The sequence below is a fragment of the Armigeres subalbatus genome, chromosome 2 (genome assembly GCF_024139115.2).
Source record: "Armigeres subalbatus isolate Guangzhou_Male chromosome 2, GZ_Asu_2, whole genome shotgun sequence".
Taxonomy (NCBI): domain Eukaryota; kingdom Metazoa; phylum Arthropoda; class Insecta; order Diptera; family Culicidae; genus Armigeres; species Armigeres subalbatus.
In genome coordinates this window covers 108422178-108436581 of record NC_085140.1, presented here as the reverse complement: position 1 = coordinate 108436581, position 14404 = coordinate 108422178, and the positions used below count along the sequence as shown (strand labels likewise).

The window sequence follows — 14404 nt, the reverse complement described above, 5'->3', positions numbered from 1 at the left end:
GGTTTTGATTTACGCGGAACGTATCTCCCGCTTAAAAACCGACACCAGTGTATTTCATCTAATTGGTGTTTCCATACATACGCACCGCCAAATGGCTGATATTCAATCTGATCTAATCTTCAATACAATATTTTCGAGCTTCCGAACATTTCCGTTATAGATGTCAAGTTTCAAAATCTCATCATGAATTTCGAAATATTCTTCCTTAATGGTGTTTCCATACACACTAGCGCCGCCAAGTGGCTGATTTTCAATCTGATCTAATTTCTAATACAATATTTTTGAGCTTCCGTTATAGATGTCAACTTTAAAAATTTCGAAAATTTCATGATATCTCACCCAAATGGTGTTTATGTATACACTCGAGCCTCCGTACAGCTCCGTTTTAGACATCAACTATCAAAATCTCATAAATTTTGAAACATTTCATTTAAATGGTGTCTCGATACACACGCGCCGCCAAATGTCTGTTTTCCAAACAACTCCGTTATTATTAACCTTAAAAATATCATAAATTCCGAAACATTTCACCTAAATGAGTACAACGGATACACTATGCTCAATGATCCAATTATGTTTACCACCTGAAAGCGCCCTAGACCAGGACGAGAATCGAACTTTCAATCTCTGGATTGGCCATCCTACGGCTTTGCTCGAATGGCTAACTGGATACTCATTGCTGTGTACTGTATGCAAATAGAAGAGGGAACCATTCGGCAAATGTTACATTCGAGGAATTGTTATTGGGGGAATTTACATTTGGGGAATTGTCGAACAATCCCCCCACACGCTTTATTCTGCGCTGCACAACTGATCATGCTCAGTCCGTTAGGAAAACGATCTTCATCGGGAGGATACTGGTGGAAGCCTTGTTCAGTATTTCCAGAAACCCAATCTTCCTTCGTGATAGCTCGATGTTTATCAACACAGTTGGCGCACTTAAGTTCGACAAATCCCTGATTGATTTGTGTTGGTTTGCGATCGCAGGACAACTTTAACATCTACACTGCAGAGACAGAATTTGCCGTTTAGGTTTAGGCCCCTTGCAATCCATTGATGACGCTTGATCCGCGGCGGACACATCTCCTTCCACACTGGTTGTACTTGGGCTTCTTGCGTTTTTGTACTTTTGTTTCTTGCGTTTTTACGCGACCTGTTTGCAGCGTCAACATACAATGCCGAGTAAACGTTGCTATATTAAGCAGCTGCTCGAAGGGGTTACCCTCACCTCCAATGCCAGTGCTATTCGGCATTTTGCTTGCAACCGAGTTGGTAACTGGACGAAGAAAATGAATGAAACACGGCAGGTTTTTCGGTCCATCGTCGTCGTAGGGGCTTAAACCAACGAAAGCAAATTCCATTTGCTAGAACTCAACTATAGCAGAACGTTTCTCCTCAGCTTACGATTTGGTACGGATGAGTTTGGCAAAAGGTGTCTCTTTATGCTGGAAGGCTGGAATCAAACAAGTATAAGGGAGTATAACCCGCATTCAGTACTTTTTAATTCCTCAAAACTCTAACTTTAATGGATTTTGATGTTCGGATTCATAAAACATATATGTAATAAAAACATTTCAAAAGTTCTCAGCAATATAAGTAATTTATTTACCTCTTAAAATTGCATATACAAGTACCCTTTAATAGTTTTGGGCTAATAAAATATTATAACCAACAAAGACTGCAAGCAAAGAAAGCGAAACAAAACATTCAAAATATCTAAGCTGCATCTTATCTATTTAATCATTTACTTCAATTTGAAAACAAAGTTTGTTAATCTTTTTATTCAGGGTTTTAGGCTGGTCGAAATAGTATGGATTGGCTTTTTAATTGCTCTCCTGTCGATATCAGGACATTTTATGACTTAGTAGCATGAAATAATTTATCTTAAATCATCATAATAGATATCAATGGAAATAAATCAAAAGCGCAGTTATAACTCATAATAACTAAAGATATTGTATAACATGCTAAAATATCTAAACCAAATGTGCCATAGTGAGAGTATGATGAGATGAAAATAGGACAAGCAGCCTATAGTCGGGCAGTCTTAAACGATATTTTCCTCAAACAAATAATAAACGGGATATTTTTTTTTATTTACCGTTGCAGCACTAATAGGTGTGCACGAAAGGATCACCTCCGATAATAAACTACTATTATCGGTTTTAGAAAATTTCCATTAAGATCACAACATTTTACTTGCCTTCCTTCCGCTACGCAAAGGCCATCAGAGCGGACATAAACATCAGCACCCGCCCCTACGATTGGCTGCACTGCAAGATCATGCGATCGTCGTCGTCGCCGCCTCCATCGCCGCCGCGACCACGCCGCCCTCCGCCACCGTGTCGTCTGGTTCCGCTGCCGGCACTTCCGCCATTACCATCGCCATCCGCTTGATCTTCGCTGTCCGAGGAAAAGGGGCGGCGTAAGCGACCACCAATTCCCTGCCGGCTGAACATGAGAAAATCCAGAATGCGATCTTCGCTATACGACGCACAGCGATTGGCCTGGCGGTTTCGCAAGTTTCGCCTCACGCACTTTTGCAAGTTCTCTCGCGAAAACACGGGCGTTTCTTGCTGAAATATAGAACACCATTAGTGCAATACGTTTTTTACTGATGGAAATTAAGACTATTACCTCATCTTCTGCTCCCTTTGGGATCCAGATCTTGGCGTCATCATCCAGTCCCGAGGTAGCCATTATGGGGAACTCCGGATGCGGTTCTAGGCAATTGACAACCCCGGAATCATCCCCGTGAAGCCAATTGACGATGACTTCGGTTTGCTTATCCCAGAAGAAGATATTGCCGCAGTCGCTTCCGCTGACTACGAACTCCGAGTTAGGACCGAAGAAGTTGACACCTTTGATGGTCTTCATATTACTATACATAGGAAACAGAAGACTGATTAATCTGAACGAGGGTCTACCACCAGAACCCACCGTACCAGTGTCCACTATACCGATGGAGGAATTTCCCTTCTTCATGGTTTACGTTGTCGAACAGGAAGACGTCTTCGTCGCTGCAGCTGGCCAAAATCTCCGTGCCAGTGCTGTTGTACACTGCGCAAGTCACGGTGTAGTGATCCTTTTTCTAGAATAAGTTATGAGTAGTAAGCCAAGACAAGAGTTATATATAAATAGGATGGTCAACTTCATCTGAAGATAGATGAATTGAAAACAAAATGAAAATCAATCAACCGGACACGAGACCTGCCAGATCCATTATATGGAGATAGAGTTGATATAGGGATTAGTAAATTGAGTAATTATTTAAAAGACATAGGTATCTTCTTAATGAAGATGTGTCTTACAAATAGGCAAATAGGGGGCATTATGAACAACCGGGGCAGATTGGACACTCCCAATATTCTTGGTAATTCAATAATTTTTCTACTTTCAATGCAGCGAACTCTATAATCCTTTCATAACCAACTAATTTATAGCGTAGAAGCCATTGTTTTATTTTCTTAGCGCATAAATTTGACAAAAAAGTTAAAATGTCTGATAAGAAAATTATTTTGAGCTTTTTAGTGGAATGTCTTCACTTGTCATAAGAAGAGTTTATACAGTCCCATTGAATTCCACCATTAAGTGGTGGAATTCAATGGGACTGTATAAACTCGTCTTATGACAAGTTAAAATGTCTTCCAAATGGTTAAAAATTATAAGTTTCACCTCCCATAAAATAAGCTTTACTTTACCACAGAAGATGATTTCTCAATTATTGGTCATCCCATAGCCAAATTCTGTTATTTACATTGCTCTGGCATGCATTTGTGACAAGTTTCCTTGATTTTTACAAAATTTCCAACAGTTTTTAAATTTGTTCACCTGTTGGGGCAAACTGAACACTCTATATGGGGGTAGAACTGACACCTTAAAAATTAAAAACATAACCTCAAACTCATCGAACTTGGCTTTCATATCGTGTTATTTTCGTGTTATTATGGTGCGGAATTATAAATCGCTATAAAAGTTCCAGTACATGACATATATACCATAGAAGCATATATATACCGTGAAGTACCCTAATTTCGCGCACTTAAGATCTGACAAAGTTAAAACGTTCATTAAAAAACATGTAGTGGCCATTTGGAAACATTTGCTACACTCTAAAAAATTATCACGTCATATTCACGTGAAAAATCACGTAACTGATCTGTTTTGAACAAACGACGATTGTTACGTGAGGTTAGTAATGCTCACCAGAAATTCACGTAACTTTTACTAAAAATGTTGGTGAATATGACTGTATATTAGAGTGGGGCGCAGTTGTATGGAAAAACGCAAACTTCGTCCGATCAAGTGAGATCAAGGTTTTTCTGAATCGTTTTGGCACCCCAATCAACTGTGCAAAATATGGGCTCGATTGGTTGCAACCTCGCATGCCGCATCGCGTTTTAAATTTACATGGAGATTAGTATGGGAAAACGTACTTTTTCACATTTTTGCTAGAAGCGGCTTTAATTTATGATCAATCACGTGACTCAATACGTTAGCATATAGTCTGGAAGATGCCGAAAGACTTTGCCGAAAAAGGTACGTAGCTGGAAGGTCTACGAAAAATGTTATTACGTTTCGAAAATTGATTGTTTAAACCATATGCAAGAAATCAATTTTTCTGCCAGCACTACCGGACAACCTATGGTTATCGAAAAGCAAAACCCATCTTTCTTCTTGTCGGATTTTTTTCTTTGTGAAATAATTCCGGATAGCTCCCATTAGCTCTAAAGCCCTATAAGATCAATTATTTTGAAATAACACTCAGTTAAATTATTGGTCTACGTAGTACGGCAGTGCTGGCAGAATAAACGATTTTTTGCATATGGTTTGAACACTCAATGTTCGAAGCGTTATAACTTTTTTCGTGGATGTTCCAGCAACGTGCCTTCTTCAGCAAAGTTTTTCGGCATCCTTTGGGTTATACTTTAATGCAAAGTGCCACTTGGTTTACGATGAACTGAAACCTCTAGTGATAGAAATGCAAAAATATACGTTCTCCCATACTAATTTCCATACAAACTTCAAACACGATGCGGAAAGCGAGGAAGCAACCAATCGGTCCCAAATTCTGCACAGTTGTTCAGGACCCAGAATGGCTTTGAAAAACCATTGATTTGAAAAAATGACCATGACGCCCCACTCTACTGTATATTCACGTAAACAATTTAAGTGAGATTGTGTTAGTGTTATTGCAGCTTCGGCATTTGCGGAAGACCTGCATTGTAAACAAGAATGAATGGTACATAACCTAAACATAATGAGACTTCGCGGGCGGTGGTAAGTGATATTCCAGGTGCATCTAGGCGGATCTTTTCCGTGCCTGCATTTCTCCTCTTTGGAAAAAAGCAACGGAGGTTGGATAAAATTTATTAGATTCGTTGAAAAATGATGTGAAAGAAAAAGAAGCTGCACGGAAGTCTAGAGCTACAGTTTTCCGGTCGCGTTAGTATAAAATTTATAGTCTAGGTTCCACTACTTTTTGGTTAATTAACAGCGGCAATATTAGCAATTTTCGAACAAGCAACTGATTTCAAATTCTCAGTGATTCTCATTGACATCATTTCTCAACAAATCTGATAAATTTCATTCAACATCCGCCGATAACTTTGTTTTTTCTTCAACAGTGTTTCTGCGATAACTCCGAAGCGCAATGACAAAATGACGGCATTCCCTGTATCAATGCATCAACAACGCGAAAAAGAGTGCAGTCCTGTTCATTTTTGCATTATTTCCCAAATCACTATATTGCAATACATTTCAAAACATATAGTGGTTACCTGCTGTCTTGTAGCTTTCACTAAAATTTCACGTAACCGGTACGTACAAATCACGTCAGGTTCACCTGATCAAACACGTAACTTCTTTCAAGCTTCACGTCATTTGTACTGGAATATCCAGTCAGAGTCACCGGATAAATCACGTAACTCAAGGAAACTAAATTTTGTTCAGGTTACTTGTCATTCAGGTCATTCTTACGTGAAAAGTAGGGTGGATGAAAACCACATTTGTTTTCAGGTAAATATGACGTGAAGATTTTTCAGAGTGTACTGCATCACGTAGTAGAAGGATTCTAGGTTCTGAAAAAAATCTAGGAACTTTTTTCAAATAGGCGTAACTGTATTTGACCTTCAAATTTGAAACGACTTCTACGCTCTCTATTCAGCTTATTTCGTGCAACTGAGTTGACTAAAATAGTTTGAATTAAGAGCACAATCGTCATTCCAAAAATCAAGATCAGAATCAATTACGCCCATTTGAAAAAAGTTCCTAGAAATGTTACTTGCAAATTTAGCTGCTATTAAAAAAAAATTGGAGTATGAATCCGAGACCGTTGTATGCTCCTTATTTCGCTCAAGAAAATAGGATAGTTCCTAATTTCGCGCAAAAGTGTTCCTAACTTCGCTCATGTTTGGAATTGAATATCGTTATTGGTTTGATGAAATATAATCAATTAACCAATAGAAGCATGCATCCATTGTTCAAAATATGCAGATAACGGTATCAGACAGCCGTCAGTGACCCATGATTTAGTCGAAATGGTATGTGCCTATATTTCGACCCTGAAGCTTTGCTTAGATTTTACTTTATGCATTTTAATTGACACAAGTCATAATTCCTAAAATATCGTTTGCTTCTGAAATATAAACCATATTTTACGAAAAAAAAGGCATTGTATGAGCAATGTTTAGCTGGTGTATAAAAAAAGTTTAAATTTTCGAGACGTCATAAAAGAAAGTCTAAAATTCCGCTATCTCTATCTCATAGGACATCTTCAAATATGTGTTTTATTCAAGTCATCTTCAATATTATATACATTATCGAAAAAGCTGCTGTAGTTTTATCTTAAGTTTAGCATCATTTTACACTTCGGATTTGGTAGCTATTTCAGGCACTGATCTATAAGATTTTTCACGTCAACATTAGTCGATTGCGGTGGTTATCCGCCTGAAAATTAGATAAAAAGCGTATGGGAATGAACTTTTTGGGTTCTATTCAGTGTAAAACTGTCCTGTGTATTATATTGCTTTTGTTTCATTAGAATGTTGCAAATGAAACTACGCAACAACACTAAACGAAATTAGGCACCAAAATTACTCTCATATACCTAATTTCGCTCACAAAGCGAAAGTCTAAATAAACACAAAATACATAAAATTTTACACTTTTCAATAGTAATGACGAATAAACATATCCAACAGAGCATAATGGATACAAATATTTGCAAAAAGTAGTCAGTTTTGTACAGTAAAATCATTTGTTGACTTGGGTCATGTTCTTCGTCGCTGTGCTAAGCACAAGCAAATATGGCGGTCGATGGGAGGATCAAATTGAAATAATTTTATTTGGTGTACTAAACCAAGTTTGTTTTTCAAATTTTTTTCGTGAAAAACATTCAACAACAATGATATTTTGTAATCCTCCAGATTTTTCAGTTTTTACTGGTAACTAAAAAATGAAAAAAATAAATGATTTTATAATGCGCGAAGTAGGGCGCGCGCGAAATTAGGGCACATCACGGTACCATAAAAGTAGCTGAAAGTGCGACACAAAAAGGAAGTGTTTTGTATAGATTTGGCAATCTCGTTTGCAAGTTGTTCGGTACAACCCATTGGAAGGATTGGCGATGCCAGTAGAGTGAATAAGATTATGCAATGCTTAGAGTAGAGACGATTGATAAGGGGTCTTGCAATAAGTGTGAGGATCCATATAAAAACAATCATATGCTTCATACAAAAAGTTCGACATACATGTATGAGGCCGGCTGAAAGTGGCATATTTTTGCGTTACGTAATCAATCTTCTTCTATTCGTCATGGAATTAATATAGAAAACGACCATATATGACCTCGCTTAAGAAGAGGGAAATAGATTTTCGGATGTTGATGATCCAAACACAATTTTAGGTATCTCATACAAAATCATGACAGGAAGATGAACAATTGGGTAATATTTATGTTGGATGATCCATAAAATTGGTTACAATGGCATATAATCACAAGTAAGATAATTTTCTTCATATTTTATAAGGGTGTCCATACTGCCCCATGGGGGTGTCCAATCTACCCCGCTACCTTCCCGAGAGTAGTGAAAAATAACCTACTACAAAATCGTCCTATTTGATTGAAATTGCCTTATTTTCAATACGATTCAAAACAGAACTGGTAGTTAACGAGTAATAGTATCATGTAATTGCTAGAAATCCGAATTATATTCAATTTAAATCACCTAAAATTGATTAAAACCTTAGGGTGTCCATATTGCCCCTTGTCCCCCTAATTACCCAATTTACTATTGATGAGAACTACACCGGTAAATATTTTAATTCCAGGGCTGATAGCGATCATTGCCGTAAAAAAAGTGACTTTAGTGACCAACGCTGACAAAAAAAGACCAAATAGTGACTTTCGGTTAAAGAAAAAGTGATTAAATAGTGACTTTTGGATAAAATTAATAACTGGATAGTGTATTACAAGTTGCTACACTAAAATATGTTTATTATTCAAACTACCATTTTGCAGCAAGATCTACAGCATTTTTTTTTTTTTTTTTTCGAGAGTTGACCAGTTGTAGTCTTAATAGACTGGTATCTCGGCTGGGCTCTCCATGTGATACACAATACTAGCAGACGACTCAAGCTATGTTGCTCACTAGGTCACTGCGGCCTGGGTTTGTATTGTGATCATACCGATACATTATTTTTTCTATCTACAGTCTGTCAATTATAAACCGAACAAATAATGGAAGCTCAACATGTACATAGATGTTTTCTGAATAAGTAGTTAACATGTAAATTTAATTATTAGTTACTTGTAGCCGACATTCAATACCTAATAGTAGTCTATGTTGACAACGGGTGGTACTGTTGCCATTTCCAAGTAACAATTTCGAATAAAGATGTAATGATATCATTCTGGTAGGGTAGTTTCAAAATAGATTAATTTAAGTACTATTGTAATAAATGGACACATTGAAGAGCTTCCCTTATTTTAACACGGTTGAGTATCGGATGTTTGTCAATACGTCGTCGAGTTAATTGTATCCTATCAGTCACAGTAATGTCATATGTTAAAGTTTCAGTAGTCTAATAGTTTTCATTATACAAAATTTCTGTCCAGTTGTTCCGTAATTGCTTTTTTTTTGGTCAAGTTCCCTTTTCTAATATTCAAACCTTCATTATTTATTAAAATAATGAGGTCTAAAATTCAGTTATTCAGATTCAGGGTATACAATATTCAATATAATAGTGGATGAACGCATCATATGGTCTATCCTCATTTCCGTAAGTGGTCAAGTTATTAGTCTTGTAGCAATAATAGTGGTACTAGTTATTCTCTATCCTGTGAGTGCAATGGTCTCAATTAACTATTCTAAACAGAACTCTGTCTCTTGTCTTTCTGTCCACCGATGGTCATGTATTTATTTTCGTTTTTTATTATTTATTTGATATCATTAAATTTCAGTCATTTATTTTATTATAAGGTAAAGGTCAGCGAATTTGTCTTAATACGAGAAACACTAAGTCATGTCCCCTATATATCCGCTAATTTTTCTAACTAACCTAATAGAAGGAAGAGAGAAACAGTTTTTTTTTGCGTTGATCCATGCAGCTAGAGAGACTAAAATAAAAAGATTATCGAGAAGATATAATAGATACATTCACTATCTCCAATGCCAAATTAGTAAATCTACAAATTCTACTTTTCACTACTAAAATTCTACTTCAGCTATACTGGTACAAAATGAATTATTGTTAGCTACTACTACAAGTATAAATAGATGTATGCTATTTGGATAAGCGTTTGTTTCAGGGTCTTGTTAGTATTAGAGTTATGTTAGTTAGACCCCTACTGAGCCCTGCCGGCACCTCCAAATTTACCAATAGGCAGTTGTTGTTAGATCGTGCGACACTAACCATTAGTTAACTTGGAGGCATGGTACCTCAAGTGTTTGGTATAACTGTTGACCTTATTTAAGTAAGATGTGATAAAAGTTTCTCTACGGAGCTTATTTTCAAACCACTTTTAAATGGTAGTGGTAACGATATTCTTGTGAAGGAGATATAAAAAATGGAAAGATATCTTAATTTTTTAATTTAGTGTTGAACTTAACCTTTGTTTGAAAAAAGCACTCTATTAAACAACAAAAATAAAAATAAAATAAAAATCTTTTTAAGACACTTGAAATATCAACGTCAAGCCCCTTATCCATGGACAGGGAAGATCTACAGCATTGTAAAAAACATTTAATGTGAGTTCGAAGTTACTGATGGTAAAACTGGAAATGGAACTTCTTATCTTCTTCTTCTTATTGGCATTACATCCCCACACTGGGACAGAGCCGCCTCGCAGCTTAGTGTTCATTGAGCACTTCCACAGTTATTAACTGCGAGGTTTCTAAGCCAGGTTACCATTTTTGCATTCGTATATCATGAGGCTAACACGATGATACTTTTATGCCCAGGGAAGTCGAGACAATTTCCAATCCGAAAATTGCCTAGACCGGCACCGGGAATCGAACCCAGCCACCCTCAGCATGGTCTTGCTTTGTAGCCGCGCGTCTTACCGCACGGCTAAGGAAGGCCCCGGAACTTCTTATGATGAACACAAAGATGTTCAGACTGAAAACTGAAGTCTCTCGGTATACCAAAAAGTTCTATCTCATGAAAACAGGCCCATTCGATACACCTCGGTTAGAGGGTCTTGTTCGGGAAATCCCAAGACAAAAATCCCGGGATATCCCGGGATGTAATGCATCCCGGATCCCGGGATTTTTCATGCAAATCCCGGGATTTCCCGAAAATAAAAAATACATGATAACAAAAATATTTAAGATAAATTAATGAATGTATGTTCTGCAGAATTGCACCGATTCTAGTTTGTTAGCCCATCGGCTTTTATTTTCCCGCATGTCTCATACACACCCATACAAACAAACATACACAAACAAGCAATCACAGATATCTTCTCAATTCGTCGAGAGAGTGATGAGTAACAATATAGGTCTCCTAGCCTTCTGACTATTTTGTTTTTGGAGCGAACATACAGCTAATGAAAATAAGGAATCAGCTTTCCAGATCTCACAATAATCGAAGCGCCATCCGATGTGCGATCAACTGCGGCTACGAAATTGTGTTCAATGTCACAACTCGTTAACAGCTGTTCCACGGATTGCTTTATCTTCTCCGCCGGAAACGATCCGTAAAGCCGAAGTTGTCCCAAGTTGTCGCACCTCGCTATTAATGACGTTATTCATCGAAGTCCCCCAAGTCCAAGACGATTATGTCGGAATAAAAATGTTCAGATAATGATGACGACGATTGTTTCAACGACATCAATGGTAGTGAAAAATCAGATGACGAACTCAATTCGTTCTCATTTGGTAATATCTTTTTTTTTTTTTTTTTTTTTCGAGTGTTGACCAGTTGTAGTCTTAATAGACTGGTATCTCGGCTGGGCTCTCCATGTGATACACAATACTAGCAGACGACTCAAGCTATGTTGCTCACTAGGTCACTGCGGCCTGGGTTTGTATTGTGATCATACCGATACATTATTCTTTCTATCTACAGTCTGTCAATTATAAACCGAACAAATAATGGAAGCTCAACATGTACATAGATGTTTTTCTGAATAAGTAGTTAACATGTAAATTTAATTATTAGTTACTTGGAGCCGACATTCAATACCTAATAGTAGTCTATGTTGACAACGGGTGGTACTGTTGCCATTTCCAAGTAACAATTTCGAATAAAGATGTAATGATATCATTCTGGTAGGGTAGTTTCAAAATAGATTAATTTAAGTACTATTGTAATAAATGGACACATTGAAGAGCTTCCCTTATTTTAACACGGTTGAGTATCGGATGTTTGTCAATACGTCGTCGAGTTAATTGTATCCTATCAGTCACAGTAATGTCATATGTTAAAGTTTCAGTAGTCTAATAGTGATCATTATACAAAATTTCTCTCCAGTTGTTCCGTAATTGCTTTTTGTTGGTCAAGTTCTATTCCCTTTTCTAATATTCAAACCTTTATTATTTATTAAAATAATGAGGTCTAAAATTCAGTTATTCAGATTCAGGGTATACAAAATTCAATATAATAGCGGATGAACGCATCATATGGTCTATCCTCATTTCCGTAAGTGGTCAAGTTATTAGTCTTGTAGCAATAATAGTGATACTAGTTATTCTCTATCTTGTGAGTGCAATGGTCTCAATTAACTATTCTAAACAGAACTCTGTCTCTTGTCTTTCTGTCCACCGATGGTCATGTATTTATTTTCGTTTTTTATTATTTATTTGATATCATTAAATTTCAGTCATTTATTTTACTATCGGTCATTTATTTTATTATAAGGTAAAGGTCAGCGAATTTGTCTTAATACGAGAAACACTAAGTCATGTCCCCTATATATCCGCTAATTTTTCTAACTAACCTAATAGAAGGAAGAGAGAAACATTTTTTTTGCGTTGAGCCATGCAGCTAGAGAGACTAAAATAAAAAGATTATCGAGAAGATATAATAGATACATTCACTATCTCCAATGCCAAATTAGTAAATCTACAAATTCTACTTTTCACTACTAAAATTCTACTTCAGCTATACGGGTACAAAATGAATTATTGTTAGCTACTACTACAAGTATAAATAGATGTATGCTATTTGGATAAGCGTTTGTTTCAGGGTCTTGTTAGTATTAGAGTTATGTTAGTTAGACCCCTACTGAGCCCTGCCGGCACCTCCAAATTTACCAATAGGCAGTTGTTGTTAGATCGTGCGACACTAACCATTAGTTAACTTGGAGGCATGGTACCTCAAGTGTTTGGTATAACTGTTGACCTTACTTAAGTAAGATGTGATAAAAGTTTCTCTACGGAGGTTATTTTCAAACCATTACTACCATTAAAATAACGATATTCTTGTGAAAGAGATATAAAAAATGGAAAAATATCCTAATTTTTTAATTTAGTGTTGAACTTAACCTTTGTTTGAAAAAAGCACTCTATTAAACAACAAAAATAAAAATAAAATAAAAATCTTTTTAAGACACTTGAAATATCAACGTCAAGCCCCTTATCCATGGACAGGGTTCTCATTTGGTAATATCTGAACTTATATTATATTGATTTTCTTAACCAATTGTTGAATTTAATTCAGATTATATAAAACCGATTTTGGAGAAACTTTCAAACTAATCCGAAACATTGTTCGAATTCCAGAGGAAGGATGAAAACCGGTTTAGGGAACAACTTCAACTCGTTCAGGATGTTCTGAAAACTAGTGAACTGTGAAATCGCTCCATAAGAATAAAAGTACGTACATAATCAAAAATTATCTGGATCTGGTTCAATCGATATTCGACGCTCCCCAGCCTGTTGGGGTGATATCGGAGGCGCTGAAGGGTCGTGACGTAATGTTGTTGACTAGACTTTTTGCTATCTGAACTGAATAGACAGCAAAACCCTTTCACTTCGAATTTGCACGATGCAATTCTAAAACGAGTAGATGAGCGTCGAGACATCAAGAGATGAGATGGCTTCAAAGTAAAGAGAGGTAATTTTCGAATTCGGCTGGGCTTTCGATCGCTTCCCGTCACCAGCTGATTAAGTTTGTTTAAGTTCCGATCCACACATCATTTTCTGAATCTGACGGGAACAAGGCTTCATCTCCATAGAAGAGTTGTAAGCTATGGATGAAAAACTGAGAAATGCGTCGTAGCTTGAGTAATTTCATCAATAAGGAGCATGCTCTGTTTGAAGTAACTGATGAACTAGTATCGAGTCTGGAGAAGGTTTTCATGGCATTGAAGTCCATTAAAACCACTTCGATTGATATACCCAACCAGCGACTGTTAGATTTTCATACACTTCTGTATAGAACTTACCAAAACCTGTATAAGAACTGGGCATATGCAACATTGTTAGATTCTTATACAATATAAGATTACAAACAAAAATTGTAATAAAAGCTTGCGAAATTGTAAGGTTCATATAATATTTATAAAAGAATCTAGCGTTTTCGCATATGCCCAGTTCTTAAAGCCTGTCCACGATAAATTTCGGACACCTGGATAATGTCCAAGTGATTTGTCTCCATTTCAACAAATTGGACGAGAGTCAAAACATGCTGAAAGCATCACATGGAGTGTAGAGATTCATTTGTTATAAAAATGGTCGTGTCAAATTTCTTCCAAACACTTAAAAACAATTTTTTTCCACCTTTTGAAATCGAGAGAATTATAAATAACATGATACCTTCAACGTATTAGACAGTTTTCCTATTAACGATGAAGGATTATCTTCATACTAAAATAAGACTTATGGCCTTTTGGCAGCACTATACAGCTAGAAGTTCTTGGGCCGAGGTGATTTTTGTTCGGTTTGAGGATACATTTTAA

The 14404-nt window shown here is 36.6% G+C and overlaps 1 protein-coding gene across 1 annotated transcript in view; it reads right to left on the bottom strand.

The window, feature by feature from the left end:
* Positions 1-1581: 1581 nt before the first annotated feature.
* LOC134210649 (DDB1- and CUL4-associated factor 8) overlaps positions 1582-14404 on the bottom strand; it is a 52907-nt gene continuing 40084 nt past the window's right edge. Inside the window, exons 6-8 of the mRNA XM_062686813.1 lie at positions 2946-3091; positions 2638-2881; positions 1582-2576 (exon numbers count right to left, since the gene is read on the bottom strand). Coding sequence (XP_062542797.1) covers positions 2259-2576; positions 2638-2881; positions 2946-3091 — 708 coding nt within the window. The 3' untranslated portion in view covers positions 1582-2258. The remainder of the gene's footprint in view (positions 2577-2637; positions 2882-2945; positions 3092-14404) is intronic.